The 21,755-nt window shown below is 43.0% G+C and overlaps 1 protein-coding gene and 1 long non-coding RNA gene across 3 annotated transcripts in view; one reads left to right on the forward strand and one right to left on the reverse strand.

Moving 5' to 3' along the window:
* The window catches only part of LOC128328291 (uncharacterized), a 15,905-nt gene extending 5,355 nt beyond the window's left edge, over positions 1-10,550 (reverse strand). Inside the window, exons 1-2 of the long non-coding RNA XR_008309120.1 lie at positions 10,427-10,550; positions 3,529-3,693 (exon numbers count right to left, since the gene is read on the reverse strand). This is a non-coding gene — a long non-coding RNA (uncharacterized LOC128328291). The remainder of the gene's footprint in view (positions 1-3,528; positions 3,694-10,426) is intronic.
* Positions 10,551-15,655: 5,105 nt separating this feature from the next.
* Positions 15,656-21,755, forward strand: part of HHIP (hedgehog interacting protein) — a 136,427-nt gene continuing 130,327 nt past the window's right edge. For both annotated transcript variants that reach the window (XM_053258129.1, XM_053258130.1), the window contains exon 1: positions 15,656-16,396. In XM_053258129.1, coding sequence (XP_053114104.1) covers positions 16,127-16,396 — 270 coding nt within the window. In that variant the 5' untranslated portion in view covers positions 15,656-16,126. The remainder of the gene's footprint in view (positions 16,397-21,755) is intronic.

A 21,755-nucleotide genomic window follows, 5' to 3' on the forward strand; every position in this document is an offset into this window, starting at 1 on the left:
AGAATCAGTTCTTCCTTCCTTCCTTCCTTCCTTCCTTGCTACTTCAGCTCCTGTAGCTCTTCCATATACCATGGAGCTAATTTTGAAGCAGGACAGAGAGGTCACTTATGAGCGATTGTGTCGACTGCCCTGGTAAGTTCCTTGTTCCAGATATCCACCAGGGCATAGATAGAATTGCCAGCAGAACCAACTCCGAAACCCTCCAAGGCACTTTGGAATCCTACTGGATCCAACAGCCTTCTCGGGTGGACCATTCTAATAGGTCCACCACCCCTTCAGGAGTCAGTCATGACTGTGAGACCAACCTTAACCAGGAAGTTAAGGTTCATCCATAACAATGGGGAAACCTCAGGAGACTCCACCCACAGAACACCCCTTGATCCAAGCAAAAGACCAAATCCCGCATGTGACCACCAATGTATGTAGGTCCTAGGACTAATTGGGATAGGCCCATAGTTGTCATGGCGGCTATGAACTCCTGAGCAGCATCAGACAAGACAGTCCTGAAGTGGACATTAAAATCACACAGCACAAAAAGCCTGGGCAACTCCAACCCCAACTCAGAGGCCAGCTCTATCAACTCAGTTAGGGAGTCTGTTAGGCAGCGGGCTGGACGGTACACCAAAAAAATCCCCAGTCTATCCTGAGTCCCAACCTAAGGTACTCACACTCAATATTAGTCAATTCTCTCACAGGGATTCTCATATGGAAGATGTTCTTCTTATGGACCAGGGATTCTCAATGTTGGGTCCCCAGATGTTCTTGGACTTCAACTCCCATAATCCCCAACCAAAGACCACAGGGACTGGGGATTATGGGAGTTGAAGTCCAATAACATCTGGGGACTCAATGTTGAGAATCCCTGTTATGGAGCAGAGCCACTCCGCCGCCCCCGACCCACCCAGTTCCCCTAATCTGCTCAGCAACAGAGTACTCTGGGGGAAGAAGTTGAGCCCACACAGGACCACTAGCCTCCCACAACCAGGTCTCAGTTATGCAAGCCAGGCTGGCTCCTTCATCCATGATCAGATCATGGATTATTGTGATCTTATTTTGAACCAACCTGGCATTACAAAGGAGCACGGTTAGGTTCAGTGGGGAGTTGGAACTATTCCCCGAGGTCTGAGAGCTGACATGGCAGCCAGAAGGGGAAAGAGTAATTAAATTACTGGCATCCCTTCCCCTTTAATGGCATGCTGGCCTGCCAACACCCAATCCTCTATTCACCCCCACACCACCACCACTGAAAAAGCTGCCTGAATCTCATCGAACACCCCCCCTGCTCCATCCTTAACAAGAGAGCCCAGACACATCCCTGTGAGCAGTCTGGCACAACCCACTAAAACAGGAGGACCTTGAGCATAACTTCCCCTCAGACCTCTGTCCCACACTGAAGGCCCAGCACCAAAGGCCAGTCCTCTTTGGCGATCTGTTTCGGTGGCCGCCTGTAGGCAGTCCCCCTACTGGCACCCACACCAGCAGCTAAGCCAGTGCTGGCTTGCCTCTGTCCTTTTATGCCAAATCCCCCCAGCACCCCACCTCTCTTGTGGACTCTGAAGCCCGGCTGATGAAACTGGCCTTCACAGCTGCAGCTCATCAGGGCAATCAGGACAGTGGCTCAGGCTGGCAGCAGTAATTCCAACAGCAGGTCTTCTCTGCTGGTCAAGGCCAAAGGGAGGAGGTTGGGCCAGCTCAGCAAATCTCCCGGCTCAGGCCAGGGAGATTCAGGTGGAAAAAGAGTCCCTGGCCTCTCAGCTAGTCTCCCTTCCCCAGCCTCTCAGCTAGCCTTCCAAAAAAGGCACTGCACCTTTGGAAGTATTGTGGTGAAAGGCCTTTTTTAAAAAACTTATTTGGTTGCCTGTTACATGAGGTTAGATTTCGATCAGCCCAGCACAACATTTTCAGATATTAGATGATGTCAACTGTTCAAGAGCTGCTTTTGCAAATGCGGCAATCAGACATAATCAACAATGTTCTGGTACTACGTATAGTTTATTGGTTTTCTGATGACACATTCTGGTTGGAATTCATTGCCATTGTCTTTCTTTTAAACTGTAACTTTTATCATTTTCATTTATGATAAATCTTGACAATAATTAAAATTTGAATGTGTTTTGAAGCCCCACCCCCAAATCATGTCAGAGGTGCACCTAGGTAATTTTGGAGCCTGGACCTAAAGGCCTTTGGAGCCCCCACGCCCCCGCTGCAAGTTAGGCATAATCCACCTACACACACACCATGACACACACAGAAGTGTGCCTGACAGGGTTCTGCTCGTAGCTGGGTGGCCGGATCGGCTGCCGACATGGCTGCTAGCTCTGTCCTGGTGGGGGCTCCACGCCATGACAACACACGAGGAGACCTCCACCGGGAGGCTGCAGGCAGCCTCCCAGGCTTGGGGGTATCTCCAGAATAACCCACAGACTCACGCGGGGCGTCCTGGGACTCCCGGCGGCCGCACAGCCCCTGATCCAGGGAGTCCCAGGATGCCCCGCGTGAGTCTGTGGGTTATTCTGGAGAGACCCCCAAGCCTGGGAGGCTGCCTGCAGCCTCCCGGTGGAGGTCTCCTCGTGTGTTGTCATGGCGTGGAGCCGCACTGCGGCAGCACACAAGCAACCAAATGGGGTTAGCGGAGCTCTAGCTCTGCTAACCTTGTTTAAAGGGAGGGGTACTTTACCATGCACGGCTCCCATGGCAGCAGACAACAAGGAGAAATTGGGCTCCCTTCGCCCGATTTCTCCTGGTCGTGTGAAGAGCTTCACAGTATTTTTAACACGAGGGTTCCTGAGGGCACAAACAACAACTGAACTCACAAGAATAAGAATATAAGTCAGGTATATTTATGCAAATATGCATTAGCAGAAACATTTGAACACGCAACTTAACATGTTACCATCCAACATATTTATTTCTCTGCTTTGTCTCTAAAGCAGGGGTCACAGTCATGCTTGGCCATCCAGTACAGTGTGGGCCGATGGTGTGGCAGACAGACTTAGGACAAAGTAAAGAGGATTTGGGAGGCCCCAGGGGGTGTGGAGGTCCTGGATTTTGGTCTGGAAGTCCAGGAGTAAGAGTGCCTCTGAATCATGTTTGTGAACAGTTGGCTTTCAAACATGTGAATCTCTCACCTGCATTTTGATATAGCACAATTCCAGCAGGGCTATATAGTTCATTGTTCTTATAAATCTGAAGATTGGTTCTAAGTTGTGCTTGAAATGTGGAACTGTTATAAAGGATCTAATTTGAGAATAAAAAGAGTACACATAGAATTGGAGCAACCTAATGGTGCAGCGGGGAAATGACTTGACTAGCAAGCCAGAGGCTGCTGGTTCAAATCCCCGCTGGTATGTTTCCCAGACTATGGGAAACACCTATATCAGGCAGCAGCGATATAGGAAAGATGCTGAAAGGCATCATCTCATACTGCATGGGAGATGGCAATGGTAAGCCCCTCCTATATTCTACCAAAGACAACCACAGAGTTCTGTGGACGCCAAGAGTCAACACCGACTCGACAGCACACTTTACCTTACACAAAGAACTACAATCCATAAGCATCCCACTGGAAGTCTCAAACAGCTATAGTACTACTCCAGACAGACTTGGAGGAAACTGATTCACTTGATCCATTTCAAACTGGCTTTTGGTGGTGGCTATGGGATGGTGACTGCCTTAGTCGAGCTGATGGATTATCTGCAATTAGGAATGAACAGAAGGAGTGTTATTCTGTTGGTCCTTTTAGATTTTTTTGGCAGCTTTTAGTACTATCGACCATAGAATCCTTCTGGAGCATCTGAGGGGGTTGGGAGTGGGAGGCACTGCTTTGCAGTGGTTCTGCTCCTACCTCGCAGGCAGATTCCAGGTGGCATCACTTGGAGACTGTTGCTCTTTAAAATCTGAACTTTTATATGGTGTTCCCCAGGGTTCCATACTGTCTCCAATGAACCGTCCTGAGCTATTTTTGGAAGGGCGGTATATAAATCAAATCAAATCAAATCAAATCAATCAATCAATCAATCAATGTTGTTTAGCATCTACATGAAACCACTGGGAGAGGTCATCAGGAGATTTGGTGCAGGGTGTTATCAGTATGCTGATGACACACAAATCTCTTTCTCCATGTCAACATCATCAGGAGAAGGCATAACCTCCCTAAATGCCTGCCTGGAGCCAGTGATGGGCTGGATGAGGGATAACAAAATGAGACTGAATCCAGATAAGACAGGGTACTTATTGTATGGGGTCAGAACTCGGAGAAGATTTTGATCTGCCAGTTCTGGATAAGGTCACACTTTCCCAGAAGGAACAGGTAAACAGCATGGGAGCACTTCTTGATACAAACCTCTCCTTGGTGTCCCAGGTTGAAGAGGTAGCTGAAGGTGCTTTCTACCAGCTTTGGTTGATATACCAGCTACATCTGTTTCTTGAGATAAACAACCTCAGAACAGTGGTACATATGCTAACTGGGCAAAGAGGCACCTTTTACCGTGGTGATTCTCTTTATTTAGCAGGGGGAGAGTAACTGCCCCTATCCACCCCCAGTACAGTACTTCCAGTGACTGTTGCTGGTGTGTGTCTTATGTTTCTTTTTAGAATGTGAGCCCTTCGGGGACAGGGAGCCATCTTATTTGTTTATTGTTTCTCTTTGTAAACTGCCCTGAGCCATTTTTTGGAAGGGCGGTATAGAAATTGAATTAATAATAATAATAATAATAATAATAATAATAATAATAATAATAATAATAATAATAATATGGTGGTAACCTCCAGACTTGAATACTGCAACATGCTCTATGTGGAGCTGCCTTTGTTTATAGTCAGGAAACTGCAGTTGGTACAGAATGTGGCAGCCAGGTTGGTCTTCGGGTCAACTCTGAAAGACCATATTACTCCTATACTAAAAGAGCTACACTGACTACCTATAAGTTTCCGAGCAAAATACAAGGTGCTGGTTATAACGTATAAAGCCCTAAACATCTTAGGCCCTGGATATTTAAGAGAACGGCTTCTTCGCTATGAGCCCTACCTCCCACTGAGATACTCTAGAGAGGTTAATCTGCAGTTGCCACCTTCTCTGTTGCTGCCTCGAGACTCTGGAATGTGCTCCCTGCTGAAATAAGAGCCTCCCCATCTCTGACAACTTTTTAAAAAGTCTATAAAAACTCATTTTTTCACCTAAGCTTTTAAACTGGACTGTGGTTTCCAATTGTTTTAAGCTTTTCATGTTTAATCTGTTTTATTTATTTATTTTTATTTATTGTTAAATTTATACCCCGCCTTTCATTAAGAAAATCCCAAGGTGGTTCACAATAAAATTTAAAAACAATTTAAATGTTGTAAACTGCCCACATATGGAAGTTTGGGGCGGTCTACAAATTTGAAAAATAAATACAATACAATACAATACAATACAATACAATACAATAAAAAGTGACTCTTAGCAGGTACTTTAGCCATGATCATCCTGTTTTTTGCAATGTGAATGACAGAAGCCCTATTCACACATTATGTTCAATGCATATACAATCTGTGTTCAGTGTATATACACACATATCTACATGTCCACCACAATCTTGGGGTCGTGGTGGACAGCTCATTGAAAGTGTCGACTCAATGTGTGGCAGCTGTGAAAAAGGCCAATTCCATGCTAGGGATCATTAGGAAGGGGAATGAAAATAAAACGGCTAATATTATAATGCCCTTATACAAAACTATGGTGCGACCACACCTGGAGTACTCTGTACAATTCTGGTCACCCCATCTAAAAAAGGTCATTGTAGAACTGGAAAAGGTGCAGAAGAGGGCAACCAAGATGATCAGGGGCCTAAAGCACCTTTCTTATGAGGCAAGACTACAACACCTTAAGCTACTTAGTTTAGAAAAAAGACGACAGCGGGGAGATGTGATAGAGGTCTATAAAATCATGCATGGTGTGGAGAAAGTGGATAAAGAGAAATTCTTCTCCCTCTCACATAACACTAGAACCAGGGGTCATCCCATGAAATTGATTGCCAGGAAATCTAGGACCAACAAACGGAAGTACTTTTTCACACAACGTATAATCAACTTGTGGAATTCTCTGCCACAAGATGTGGTGGCAGCCAACAACCTGGGTGACTTAAGGGGGGTTTGGATAACTTCATGGAGGAAAGGTCTATCATTGGCTACTAGTCGGAGGGCTTTCGGCTACCTCCAGCCTCAAAGGCAGGATGCCTCTGAGTACCAGTTTCAGGGGAGTGTCGGCAGGAGGGAGGGCATGCCCTCAGCTCCTGCCTGTGGGCTTCTGGCAGCACCTGGTGGGCCACTGTATGAAGCGGGATGCTAGACTAGATGGGCCTTGGATCCAGCAAGACTGTTCTTATGTTACATGCTTGTACAGTTATTCATGTGGTAGGTTAAATGCATGAACAGTAGTACAGTTCCTATTTGTACCATGCATTTGACAAATCTATACCCAGCAGGATAACTTTAAAATGAATGCATGTACAGTCATTCAATCATGTACATGTATACAGACACCTGTGCAACATAATGTATGCATGCCAATGAACACAATGCTGGATTGGACATCAGTTTTGCTCTTCTTCCATACTTTGGCCTTAGTATACATATTTTAAAATTTAAGTGCAAAATTTCTGTAGGGAGTAAGTTAAGGTTACTTTGTAATATCATGGATGGAAGTCAGTGTCATCCATAGCCAACTTCTGCTGAAAATTTGCAGAAGGCCCCCCGCCCCTGCAACAGAAATACACTAGGAGCTATGACTTTGGAAAGGAAAGGTACATTTGGATTGTATGCAGTAAGGACATTTTCAAATTGTCCCCACTGCTCTAAAAATGTTGTATCTGTCTTCACTTTGTGGAATTTTAATGGCACTACTATAAAAAATACTATCCTATGAAAACTCAGGGAAGATAGGTCCTTTGAAATCAATGTGACTTGGTAACACAAATATGAACATCTCACTGAATTCCACCACCTAACCTTCTCTGGATTCTGAGTGCACATGAATGTGTAAATTATTTCTCTTTTTACTCATAAATTGAGTGAATAATAATGTACACATACCATTTGTGTGTCTCTCTTGAGGTTATGGAAGTATTTTCTTCATTAGCAAGGAAAATTATTGGTGTAATTTATTATAATTAAATCCTTATGCGCTGTGGTTAGAAAATGGTTTATGTTGGCTACACCCATTCTCCTGTGTGGTATGAGGATACCATTTTGAGTCGTTTAAAAGAGGAATGCAACTGACCTTTCTCATATCCCTCACAGTGAGGTTCCTTGCAGCTGAAGCTAGGCATCATCATGGAGCATGTGGAATGGATTTTCCTAGTCACGGGGCATTTGTGTTGCAGTAAAAATGATGATTTTTGCAAAGAAACACTAATTTGACAAATGCCAACATTTCTGTGAAACCAGATTTCCCCCCAAACCTGAATATATGTGGTTCACACAAATATGCTGAATGGATGGTGAAATTCCATTTGTCTACAGGACTGATGGAGAGGTAGAATTTGTGGGCAGACATGTTGGACATTTGGCATGTCTATTTGGATGGCAGGTTGTGGGCTGCAGAGATTCCTTTGATGTGTCTGGTGGCTACGCTAATGATAGGTAATGTATTGCTGCACAATGAGTTCACACTTAAGTACTTTAACTCTTGAATTCCCCTTCTATTTAAACTTTTCTTTGGATTGTTCTGACAGGGGGGAAATAACTAATGCAATTTGTATGTGCTATGCTAGATGTGTGAAATGGCTTTGTTTGTCAGATAAACATTTGATAATAAACAAAATATTATTTCATTCACAAAACTTAATCTAATTCATCATTTGAGCAAATCTCCAAGCTGAATTAATGAGAACTGGAAATGCTTTTGTCTAATTCAGAATAGCCAATGATGATGTATTAATTAGTCTCTGCCTAATAATTCATGAAATGGACAATTTCATGAAGCTTTCTCACAAGTGATGAAATGTTTTGCCTAGTGCATGAAAGACCTTGCTTATTTCATGACTTGATCAACAATGAAGTTAATTTTGTGAAACAGGCTGTATTTTCACTTAAATGATATGATTTTATGAATCAAGGATAATCTTTGCTTAAACCACATCATTCAAGGCAATGGCCCCATTTTATGAACAAATATTTTGTTTATTTCATTAACAAAACCATATTTCAATATAAAATACTATTCTATGGTAAATGTACTATTACATCCACTGGATAAGCATCCCTCACAAAGCTGATGCTTGCTAATAATCAGGGCTCATTTATGTTTCCTTAGTGGAAGTTAAGAGCCGGACATGTTTTCCTCATTGGGCAGTTCACTGCAAGAGGAGAATCTGAGACCACTGTTTTGCAGGGAGGGTGGGGAATGAGTTGCATTTTGAATTTGGAGTCAGCTAGGCAGCTGAGTATTACCTTAGCTGAATGTATCCAGGAGAACATCTGCTTATTGCAGTTGAATGGACCAGCTTCAGTTATTGTTGTATGAGGACCATACCAACCTTCAGTAAAGGCATGGCACAACAGAGTTTGCATATATTTGTGATATACAAAACACCAAGTGTGCTAGCAATGGAAAAGGAGAGCCCTGAATAGTTTGATAACCTGAAGTCCTTTAATAATCCATGCAGAAAGTGCCGACAAATAATGCAATAAAAACAATTAAATAGCTAGCACATATAATGGCTTGTAGATAAGCAAATATTTTGAGTAAATCAAATTACACTGAGAACAGCCGAGGTAATAGCCAAGATGTACTTAAACTGTATTTATATTTAAATTCTGGGGTTAAAAAAAACACCTACGCAATTAGGAACAACTCAGTATGTCAAGTCCTAGAAGAAATAGCAATAGGAGGATTAATTTAAAACATGGCAGAAAATGGCAAATGTGCTACAATTCCTCATGGGCATATCTAATACACACACACACACACACACACACACACACACACACACACACACACACGAGAAATCTGGCTAGTCTATTTCATTTTTAGCAGCAGCTCCAGTGCAAAACCACATGTAAAATCACTAGCTATATTGGAACAGATGGATATTAATAGGGATATTGTAAGATGAATGAGAATTCAGTTGAATGGACAAAGAGTTGTGGTGAAAGATAAACATTTGAGCTAGAGAAAGCTACACAGTAGTAGTACTGAAACTTAGTCTTGGGCTAATATGTTACCCTGAAATTTCCATTAAGCAGTTAGATGATAAGAGGCTGAAATGTGTTTATGAAATTTCAGTGGGAAACATTATTAATACAGTTCAACTTCAGCCATCATACAGAATTAGTTGGGAAATCTTACAGGCTACAGAAGGTATAGGCATTATGCAGACAAGAAACAGGATGCAATATAATGAACAATAATATGAAGTATATTACTAACATCGAATGGAACAGAGACCCAAGGAGAAGGAAAAAGAGGGATAAGAGAAGAAATGACCAGTTGTGTATCAACACTATTTGTGACTGACTTGCGGCCATAAACAAAGACAGTTGTTACCGACACCTCAAGATCAATAATGATATTGAAGGCCACAGATACAACTGGATTAACAGGCTGCAATTGTTCCTACCAATCTTTAGGCAAAGCTCCTCATTCAAGACCAAAAGTCCAAAGCCAAGTAAGTGAATCCGATTGCAAGAATCCAGAATACTTATGGTATCTAGGTGTCCCATATATGCAATTTATTTCATTTGGGACCTCCCATCATTTTCACAACTATGCATAGCAATACAGCAGGCTTTGTTTCTTTCGTTAAACCCTTAAAGAATAAAAAGGAACAGAGTTAGAGCTCCTTCTGGTAGCCACCTCCTGGCAGTCATTGTTCCCAGAAGGCCTAGAGTTGTTCTGGAACATTCTGAAGCACATGGTGGCTGTTAGTGGAGGTTGCCATGTTTTTGTGGTGGCCGTCTTTTTTTCTTCAAAAATTCCTAGGAATGACCGGGACATTCTGAGGGGAAAATGCTTGCTATCAAGAGATGGACACCAAAAGGAGCTCTCTCCTAGGCTGCCTGACTTTAAGACTGGCCCTGCTAAAACATGTGAAGCACTTTTCATGTTCGAAAAGCACCACATACATGCTAAATATTATTACAGAAATAATAATATGTAAAACACTTTGAACATTCTTAAGAGTTCTATGAATAATGGCTGAATAACTTGCATATGCTGAATGTTTCACATGCACAATGGGGAAGTGGTGATTTGTTTTTTTTACTAGTCCTCCTTTCCCTCTGCAGCCCTTTGTGCCTCCTGCAACCCTCAGAGACATATTTTCAGGAGACACAGAGGGCTACAGAAGGATCTACCAAAAAAACCCACCCCTCCTGCATAAGCAAAATGTTATTCTGTGTGTACAATGTTAGTTTGTATGTCAGCCATTTATTGTTTCTGCAGACATACCTCCAAACTGAATTTCTGCTTCTTTCAAATGTCCTTCTGAACTGTAGGCCTTGAACAGGTCGGGATTGTGGAAGATGTGCAGGGTTATTGCTTCCAATCTACCTTTGTATGAGGGAAACAACACCTGTATTGATATATATAATTTTAAATCAGGAAGAGCCTAGAGCAAATGGTTTCAGCATCTGCAAATACTTCTCTCATCTTAGGCTATGTATTTATTTACTGTTATTATTTTAAAATATGTTTGGTTTGCCCTTAAGTTCAGACAGAGTTCATTGAGGTTTGATATGCCTTTGGTAGAATTCCATGGGGATAAACTAGTTTTATTCTCATATCCGAAATTCCTAACCAAAGAGGCATCTGAATTTGATCTAAATGATGGCATTAACCTGCTCGCATTTTCTCTTAGACCAAACATTTAAAAAATAACAGCATAGGAGTTTAACATATATGGTTTTAACCTTAAAAAGGCTTTGGTACTAAATCTATACTATTTGCAGCATATGTAGAAATGTCTAGGAAGATGGAGAGGGAGATTATTTCAAAGTTTATTTAAGCAAGCCCAAGGAAGGAGGCAAAATTTTCGTAACCTTGCACCTGTCACAACTCCCATGACATTTTTACGAACCTTTAAAATATTGCATGCAGAATCTGATAAATCCCTTTTGCACAAATGAAGTCACGCACACACATAGTACACCCTCTCTTTCTCTAAACCTGTCATTAGAGTGTGCTAAGGACCATTTCAGAGAGCTAATGTCCATTTAAATAATGCCTTTATATTGCCCTCTTTTGCAGACTGGTATTGATGGTTTATTTTAAAAAGAACCATCTCTGTGGATACTATCTGAAGTGCTACTTGTTTATATAGACTTGCACTTTCAGTTTTCTTCACTCTATATGTCTTTTGGATAGGAAGGAACTGCATATTCAGCAGCTCTCCTTGGTACATATATCTGCACAGCTTTTTAAGGACTTATTCAGTTCTGGTCATTGCTTTCTTTGTAAGTGGAAATGAATAGGTGACACACGAATAGGTCAGCAAAGGTGGGTCATGAATGTTATGAGGAAGGGCTCCAGTTTAAATGTCACTCTTTTATAGTCTTATATCATTTTAAATGTTTTGTAAACCACCTTGAGATTGTTTTAACGAAAGGTGGCATAAAATTTTAATGATAAATAAAATAAATAAATTTGAAATTCCAGTGCTGCATTGTACTGGAAGGACTGGCACTTTATTAATGATGATGTGATAATGCATTAAATGCATCTTTCCTTGGTTTTATTATGAATCTCAGTACAAAGGAGAGAAGACTTTACTATATGATTGATACTTTTTATTCAGTTGAAATTGAACAGCCCCTATTTTATCTCAGTTTTTCATCTGATGTAAGAATTGTTTATTGAACTAGATTCAATCAGAAGGTTGTAGGCAGAGCTACCCATAAAAGCTAATGATGGTTTAATTTATCATGACACTAAAAGGAAAGGAAATGATTTTTATTTGTTAGTTATTCAGCTCCTGGGCCAGTTCATCGCAAGTTACACACAGACCACATTTCAGTGTCAGTGTGGTTTGTGTTTTGCTGCTTCCTTCTTGCTTGGTTACACTTGGAGGTATGCAGCTGATAAGGTGTTTATGCTCTTCCATGTTACCTTCATCTTCCTGAAATAGATTTCAAGGTATTGTAAAGTATACGCTGTCACATAGTGAAGAAACAACATTCACTGCAAGCTTTGGAACCAAGACACTTCTCAGGTCCATGTGATAGAATTCTAGCATTCATCAAAAGGAAACAAATACATTTCATTTGCACACTCAAAAAGCTCGGTTTGTGTCAGCTGTCTGAACCTTAGGTCAAATTTGAACCTTTGGCCAAATTAATATCAGTAATTATTGTGGATCATACTTCTTATCTGTTGGTATGAAATGTTTATCTACTTTTATTCTGTATTGATGTCTGTATTTGAACTAAAATCATAATAAATTATTGAAGCCTGAAGCCTGTGTCAGCTTCAGTCTTACACTAGGGATGCGTGAATCAATTCGGGTACAATTCGATTTGTACCCGAATCTACCTATTCGAGAGATTTGGAGACAGAACAAATCACCCCTGTGGTCCATTGGCTAGATTCAGGTACAAATTGAATCATCACACCAGATTCTATTCAAATCGCTTTGAGATTCAGATTCCTCCTATCATTTCCCCCAGATTCTCAACTTTCATTTTTAAAAGAAGCTAAGCTCTAGATATTCCATTTATTTTTTAGGATTATTGAAGTGTTTAGATTCTTTGGTGTCTAATAACCTTTCCTTATAATGAATCCCTATAAGGATTCATTACACACCTTCATTTCTTCTCTTCCTTTTTACCCCACTACTGTGGGGGTGGGGAATTAGTGGCATCCAATGTGCCAACTACCACCCCACCCCCAAGTCACTGGGTACTCAGTTTATATTTTAGGAATTTTTGAGATGTTTAGACTCTTTGTGTAATGAATCCTCATAGGGATTCATTATGAAAGGTTATGAAAGACACCAAAGAGTCTAAACATTTGGAAAAAATTCCTAGAACATAAACTGAGTAGTACCCCACTGCCTTGCAGGTGGGGGAATGTAGTTGGCACATGGCAGTTGACAGTTGGCACTGTCCAATTACAATCAAAATGAACAGAAGAAATGAAGGTGTGCAATGAATTCTCATAGGGATTCATTATGAGGAAACATTATACACAAAAGAATCCAAACACTTGAAAAATAGTGACCGCACATTTTGCTCCATAACTCCACTTCTACAAGGGCTAGAACTTAGCTTAAAAAAATCTGGGGATCCATGTTAGGGTTAGGACAGGGCAACTTCGAATCCCCATTATTTCCTATGGCGGCAATATACAAAATCAGTAAAAACTAAAACAAATCATTAAAATTCAACCACGTGCCCCACTGCCTTGAAATTTGGGTGGTAGGTGGCACCCATGAGGACCTACCCACCACCCAAATATGGTGCCCCTATGAATTTATAAGTGGTCCGAATTGATCTGAGTAAACAAATCGAATCTGGGGTGATTCGGCGGACAGATTTGGACACAAAACAAATCAGGGGTGATTCAATTTGGGAACAAATTGAATCAAAAAAATTGAATCGTGTACATCCCTATCTTATACTAGTTGTATGTTTTGCTGAAAGAGAGGATGTGTAAAGCCCACCTAGTAAGCTCTGATTCTTTCACATAGCTAGGATATATGCATCATAGCAGCTTCCTTTCAATTAAAGGATGATTCAGAAAAGTTCATTAAAAGAGTTTGTCCATCTGCTCTGCAGTGTATTTTACATATCTGTGATGAAATTTTCCTGTTTCCTCTTACTGATGGCACCAGTGTGCCTTCTTTTCAGTGCATTAAGGCCATGAGTACAGAAGCATGTCAAGAAAACTGATGCTACAGATCCAGTAATCAAACAGTACATGCATACAATTTCAAAGAAGTCCAGGAGGATTACACTTCCTGTATTTGATGAAGTGGACTGTAGTTCACAAAAGTTTATGCTATAATAAATTTGTTCAAACAAAACTCTTTGTTGTTTATTCTGCACATACTTTCTCCTTGTTTTACTGGCCCCAGAACAACTTCCAAGTAGCAGCCCCACCAAGATTACAAGATGTAACCTTCAAGATGTCCTCCAGACAAATCAATAAAATTAGCAGGCCCCAGTTTAGAGCATGGTTTCTGAGCGATTCAGCCTAATATAATAGGTCTCTTCAATCTGACAGGGATGAAGATAGTTGGTATAATGCAGACAGGTTTCCTTCAGTGAAATCAAGGGTGTCATTGGTAGAAGGTACCTGCCTTTCCCCAGATGCTTCCCATGCTTCCTGCAGCACTGAACTAGAAAGTGCAGGGGGAGGAGAGAGACCAACATCTTGATGTTCTCTTACAGGTTCCAGACCCCCAGACTGGACAGTCCTTTTATAGTGGCTAGAACATTTAGATTAAACTGCACCACTTAAAGGTCAAAGCAAATTAGTGGCTAGGTGAAAGACCAAGTCCTGCACTCCATGATAAGTCACCTCAACTCCTTCCCCCATTTCCCCCCTAGTGCCATCATTGAACTGGTTGGCCACACATTGGCTGCCAGGCATCTAGCATGACCAGGAAGAGAAAGCATCCTTGAACAGAATTCTTGGGAGCTCGGATTGGAGCCAGAGCCCTACATCTGAATGACTAACTCAATCCTTGAATCAATTCTCAGTGCCAGTCCATAGCAATTGGTAATGAGACAGAAAAAGAGTTTTCTTTGCACATTGTAATTTCCTCAATACCAAGTAGCACCTCCAGATATTTGAGTTTAGAAGTCTACTCCTGCAAGTCAAAGCATGCATATGTAGCCTGCTTGCCCTCTAAGGACCTCATTTTATCCTCATAACAACCCTGTGCAGTAAGTTGGACTGAGAAAAGTTGACTGGCTCAAGGTCACCCAGTGAACTTTAGGGCTGAGCACAGATTCAAACCCAAAATTCTCAGTCTTTGTCCAACGCTATCTCCACTACAGCACACAGCCTTTTCATGCCACCTTGAGCACTTCGGCACCACTTTGAGAACTAAACATTAACTCACTGCCTGGATGCTGTAAATAAACCACAGCTCTGAGGACAGCCACCGTTTTTTTCTTGACAAGGCTCCTGGGCCTTTAACAGCTGCAGGACAGGCAGAAATGCAAGAGTTGAAGCTCTTCCCAGACCCCAAATGCCATGATGATGAGGAATAGCTGCATTGAAACCTGCACTAAAAACACTATTGAAAACAAAGGAACTCTTCCAGGGGTGTAGAGGGAAGAGGTGGCAACTCTTTCCTTTTACTTCGCTCTATAAAGCCCCTCGAACTCCTTCCACAACTCCCCTTCTGCATTCATGATATCTCTCAGCTTACAAGGTGACGCGGCAGCGGCTCCCACTTCCCACCCACGCCCCTTCCGTCCTCCACGTTCCTTCTCCAGGTTGCTGCGCCGGCCAGCGCGCGCCCTCGCGCACGCGCTCTCCGCCTCCTTGGCGCTCGCGCCTTTCTTCCGCCGCCTTCCCTCGCGCACACAGACGCACGCGCTCTCCCCGCTGGTCCCTCTTTCGGTGACGTGAAGGGGCGCGCGGTGGCAGCACCTCCCCGCGCGCTGCTTAAAAAGAAGAAGAAAAGAGGGAGCGAAACATGAGAGCCCTAGTGAGCTCCAGCTCCCGCCGGCAGCAGCAGGGGCGGAGGAGGCGGCGGCACCGGCACCACCACCACCACCACCACCATCAACATCATCACCCCCCCCCCAGCCCAGCCAGGCTGTCCTCCCTGAATGGCAGCCTCCTGTATATGGAACCAGGAGAAGTGACTTGCCACCGCTGCTGCCTTCTCTCCTTCGGGCGCCAGAAAGGGAAGCCTGTTGGGCAGCAGTACTTTCTGCTGCGCTCCACGCCCGGGCGCCAGAGCAGCGGCAGAGGCAGACAGCCCCCCCTAAACCTGCGGCCACTCTCGCGCAACTACTGCTCGGCATCCTCCCCTTGCGCTGCTTTGGCCCACGTGCCCTCTTTTTGTGCGTCTCCATCACCGCCCGCCCGCCCGCTCGCCTCGGAGGTCCCCTTTTTCGGGTTTCCAAAGGAAGACTCTGGCTCTTGGATTGCATCGGGATTTGGGGCCACTCCGGCGGTTGAAGCTTGCCAGGCATGGTCGGGCTGAAGATGCTCCCGCTGAAGCTGCTCTTGGTGGCCGTGGTCCTCTGCTTCTTCGAAGGGGATGCCAAGTTTGGGGAGAACGGGGCTAAGAGGAGAAGGTGCTTGAACGGCAGCCCTCCGCGGCGCCTCAAGAAGCGGGACAGGAGGCTGATGCTCCTGGAGCCCCCCATCGCGGGGGACCTGATGTGCCGGGCCTTCTACCCGCGCCTATCTTGCTGTCCCAGGGTTGAGAGGCAGAGCATGCTGCCCGCTGAGAACAAGGTAGGCGTCAGTCGGGGCTGGGGGTTGGTTGGCTGGGTGTGCGGCGGGTGTGGGGGGGAGCAGCTCAGAGCTCACCTGGGGAGGAGAAAGTGGCTCGGATCCAGGATCTGCCTGGTTTGGGAGTCTGGAGACCTGATGGGAGGACAGAACAGGTGGGCCTGATTTTCCCTTCTGAATGAGCTTGAAAAAAGTGCATATAATGGGACAAAAACACAGACTAGAGGAGATACCCTCTCCGGGGTATCTTGATGGGCGGACAGTCCGCTGCATCGAGACATAAGCGAAGAAACGGGAGAGGGAAATCGCTGATCGCCTTGACTGGACCAGTTTCTGTTGGTGACAATCTAAAAGCTTTGGAATGACACACATCTCCCTCACAAGCGGCATCACGTCTTATTCCGTTTGGGAATAAGGCGCATCTGGCACAGTTGTCTCACTTGCCTCTCAGATCGGGGCATGGCGGATCAACACGTGTTCCTGCGCTTTCCTCGGTGTGTGTTTATGAGTTCCTACCTTGAGCTTCTAGGAGTCCTATCAGTAAATCAGGTTATGGCGCTCGTTTGAAAGTGACGGAGTTGTTTTTTGAGATGATGCTGCGAGGCTACAAAGAACAAACCTTCCTTGCAAGTTTACACTCTTAAAAAGGACAACGTTAGGAAAGGGGAAGAGGCAGCAAAGGAGCGGGGCCGGAAAGCCCCCCTCACTCGTCAGATGGACAGCAGAAGAAACTCTGGAGTTGCAAACAGGTAGAATGAATCGCACCCCAGGCTGAACCGGGCGGGGAGGGCACAGGCAGGATAGATCCATCCTCCTGCTCCTGGAGTATGCAGGGTTTTCTTGAAATAAGTCAGCGCACCCTCCCTGGCAGCAGAGAAACGGTGGCGGTGGTTTCCCGTTTATTTTTTCTGAGGGCAGAAGAGTGTGCACGATTCTCTCCGCATGTTTGGTCAGGAAACTTCGGGTGGCGGATGGTGATGATGGCGAGCCCATGATGCCAGAACGCAGCACATTTTTTACGAGCTCGTCCACCGAGGCAGTCGGTCCTCTGGAGAGAGAAGGCGAGCGGGGGAGGGAAGGATGTCAGAAGTTATTCCACTTTGGCCAGGCTTAGGAGAAAAGCATTTTGAGTGTCTGTCAGACGTTTCTCACAGACTGGATAAGCGGAGAATCTAACTCTCTTTATCCTTTTAAAACATAAAATAAAATAAATTGCAACGTGACTGTTCCAGCGTTGGATGAAGTTGTGGGAGGAGAGAGAGAGCTTCTCTCCCTTAGATGATAGAATTGATGCAATAACTGAAATCCTCCCATCTTAGAATAAGAACGGCTGTTTTACCTGGCTGTGATTTGCTGAGATCCAACATGTTGGTGTTATAAGTTTTAAGGGTGGTGTTGTGATCAGAAGGGCAGTGTGTAATGTTGGATATAGGGAGGGGAAAGTGATGAATAAATGTCATTCATTGTTTGTTTCACGTGCAGTGATTCTCAATCAGGTGTCTTTCTCCTTCCCCCCTCCCTCCCCCGCAGCTTTTAGGTTTAATTAAGAATTCCTCCGTTACAACACTGCAGTTGTCAAGGTCTGAGAGCGTCTTGGAAAACTTGTGTTTCAGTCTTTCTGGCCCAAGCATAATTAAAAAAAAATACCCAGCCTGAATCGAATTTTTATGCTCAGTTCACGGTAGATTTCACTCCATTCTCATGTAAACAGCTTCTACGAATCAACATATGTGTCTGGGTGGTATCTCTCACTTTGTTTTGTAACAAAAAGCCATATTGCATCATTTAATTTGCTCAAGTCATGCAAATAGGGAAAAAATCAATAGGACAAAAAGGGGTCGACTTATCCTCCTCCCCACTAAACTGCTGCCCACACACAGAGTCCTGTTGCTTATGGCAAAAGAATAACAACACCATTGTGTTTGTTGGTTGGTTCGCTAATGGGTGAAACTGGAGAACATCATTCTCCTTCAGTCCCCAGCTCTGTCCAAATGTTCATGCCTTTTGAGGGAGCATTTGTCCTATCGCCTCTGTTCCCAGATGAGTGAGAGCTGTCTTTGCTGCAGGGATTTCAGCAAAGGCCACTCTATTCTTACCAGATGCAGGAGCAGTTTGGGTAGATATTTTCTCCGCATGTTTGGCCAGAGGTAGTGTCAGTAAAGCTCCTGTGTGGTAATCACATTAAACTACACACTAACTACATTCAGATAACCTCCTAAAGGCTCAAACTGAAACCCACAACTGCCTGAGGAAAGCTGGGGAGAAAATGTCCTTAGCTTACCCTGTTAGTAATATCTAGCCACTGGAGCAGCAGTGGCATCTGCAATGTGAACTCACAGGAAGCCCCTGTAATCATAATAATCTCTATGTGATGAATTAAAGGGGAGACAGATTTCAGGCCATGGTGCATTTCTAAATAGTTGGGAGGCTCAGTCTGTATTATTTGTATCTGAAGATTCTTCCTCTTCCTTTCTTTTCTGGTTGGTGATGTTTAAGAACACTGATTGGCATCCAGACTAAGTTACTCGATAGTACTACAAAGAAGTTATTCTAAAGGACTACTTAATTTCAGTAGGACTACTTGGGAGTAATTTAGCCTGGCTACCACTCACCCTGACTGGAGTGCATGGATGTTATTAGACATCATAGTACATATGTTTCTGAGCCATACCATCTCTTTTTAGAGCTATAATATCTTTTTAAAACTTGGTCACAGGTGATATTTTGCTAGGTTACGGAACAAATGTCTACCCTTTTCATTTTGGTTGTTACTTATTGTCCTGCCTGGGCGGTTTTTTAAAATGTGTCACTTCTAGTACAAGGGGCACCATAATATGTGGTTTTTTGTGCAAAATGCATAGACCAGATTTGATGGATGGCAAACTCTGCACAGGATCTTCTGGAAAGGTTCCAAGAAACTCATTCATATATCTTGGATGTGACACTGTAGTTATGACAGATTCATCCATTTACAAGGATACTTAAGGAAGAGACATTTCAGCAGTTTTAAAAAAGTAACCAAGCATGCTCAGCAGACATTTCTAACTACAAAAATCCTCTTGGGTTAAGACTACATTTGTTAGCCTTCAGGTAATTTTATGGTCAAATTATTGATCTGTGTTTGTAATTGAACATGTTGCTAGTTTAAGCACTGCAAAGCTGCAACAGAGGACACTGCTTTGACATACAGACATGTCTTTTTTCTTTTCGCATGATGTCACTAACATTTTATCCTAATCTTATGGTGCTCTGGATTATTCCCTGTTCATCATTCAATCATTAAATGCAAAACCAAATAATGGCATACCAAGGTTTGGTGGTTTTTTGTTTTGTTTAAGTTTGCTTACAGGCTGTCAGGCACAGTGAGCTTCTCTACCTTAGGTGGTTTCACAGCCAAGGCTGTCAGGGAATGGGTGAAAAGTAATTGTTTTCAAGTGTGCCCTTTTACAATCATTTGTTTGCTCTGGCTCGTTCTTGAATAAAAGCTATTGTTGGACATATCCAACTAAACTTATATATTGGAGTCTCTTTAACAGCTGCCTTGGTACAATGATCTATTTACATATTATCTTACAATTTAAACTGAACTTCTTAATGACATAATCTAGTACTATAGTACCAAAGAAGCATATGTTCAGAATAGTAGCTGAACAATCTTGAATGTTTCCTGTCTTGAGAAATAATGGCTCTTATACTGAATATTTCTTAATGTTAGCCTCACTGCTATGATTTCTCTGCTAACTTCAGTATCACTTATCTGCCCACACCCATATAAAATGGTACTGGTTGTATTAATTTGATTCATTTGTGAAGCTGGAAGAAATTGTATCCCTGTATGTTTGTTTCCCTTCTGCCACTTAAGCTACATTTGTGAACTACAGGACCCCATATATTTGTCATGTCTGTCTTCTCCTGGCCTCATCTTCCTGTGGGTAGAGATTAAAGGATGAATTCATAGATGCCATTGGATTAGTCAACAGTAGGCATAATAAATGCTAAGAATTCTGCAGTGGTGTCTGAAAGTATATATATTTCTCACAAGGCCATTAGTGTTAGTCGCAATAATTTCATGGTTTTTCACAAAGCTTTTGGGAACAGCAAGATAATATGTGATTAACAAGTGTTGGTTTTTTTTTTAATATCCCAACATGCTTCACATTAAGATAAACTTCTTCATAAAGGCACACTTACATTTTTGAGGAACATATACCCAAAATAATTTTTACTGGCATGCCCACAACGGATCTGTCAGTTTAATGAGCTCAATAACTGAATGCAGGGGTGTAACTACTATTAGGCAAGGGGAGGCAGTCGTCTTGGGGCCCCACTGCCTTGAGGGCCCCCCCCAGAGGCACATCACATGACTCCCCACCCATCCATGTTGCACCCCCTATGAATTATGTTGAGTCTTTTGGAGATCGGCGGGAGCAGAGAGTAAAAAAACTAGATTAAATGTGAACTAGATATTCACCGTATTCATAATGGGGGTGTGAGTGCACGATATATTGTGAAATGTGTTTGTGTGTGTATATCAGCAAGGGGCCCATTTTAAAATCTTGTCTCTGGGCCCCCTCCAACCTTGCTACACCCCTGACTGAATGAAATGCGAAGGAAGTGATGCACCAGAACACACACATAGTAAAATATACCCAGTCTACATTGTGAGCACAGCATACAATATAATACTGCTCAAACATAAGGCATGCTCACACAAAGGTGTCTGGAGAACTCAGATGTTCTCATTCAGCACACCTGGTTTCCATTCCTCAGGCATTCAGGAACCAGCCATAGTCCTCATGCTTCTTCTCCCTCACTGGCCCATTCAGCAAATTGAAAAATAACAATTTGTTTTGGTAATAACTAATCTGCCTATTTTCCTTTCACTATAATCTTAATTGATAATTACCATCCTTACAAGTTAGCCCACTTCAGCCTTAAATGTTCACATGTCCGCCATCTTGAAATGAGATGGATGACATCATCACAAACGATACCATTGAAGTGTCCCTATGTGTCTCTATGCCTGTAGCAAATTTGGTTCACAAGTTAGCCTTCTTGCACCTCAAACATTCATGCATATGCCACCTTGAATTGTGGTGGATGACATCATTTAAAACTATGCCATTGAGGCATCCCTATGTGTCCCTAGAGCTGTAGCAAATTCGGTTCAAATTGGTTAGGCAGTTCACAAGTTAGCTCACTTGTGCCCCAAAGGTTTATGCATCCACCATCTTGAATTGGAGTGGATGACTTAAATAGTAGAATCTATGTAAGCTTGAATTGGGCCAATAAAATTACTCTTAGAATAAAATTGAATCAGGTTGAATTGAATCAGCCTTAGAATAAAGGGCCTGATTCAAGA

This window comes from Hemicordylus capensis, chromosome 5 (genome assembly GCF_027244095.1).
Source record: "Hemicordylus capensis ecotype Gifberg chromosome 5, rHemCap1.1.pri, whole genome shotgun sequence".
Taxonomy (NCBI): domain Eukaryota; kingdom Metazoa; phylum Chordata; class Lepidosauria; order Squamata; family Cordylidae; genus Hemicordylus; species Hemicordylus capensis.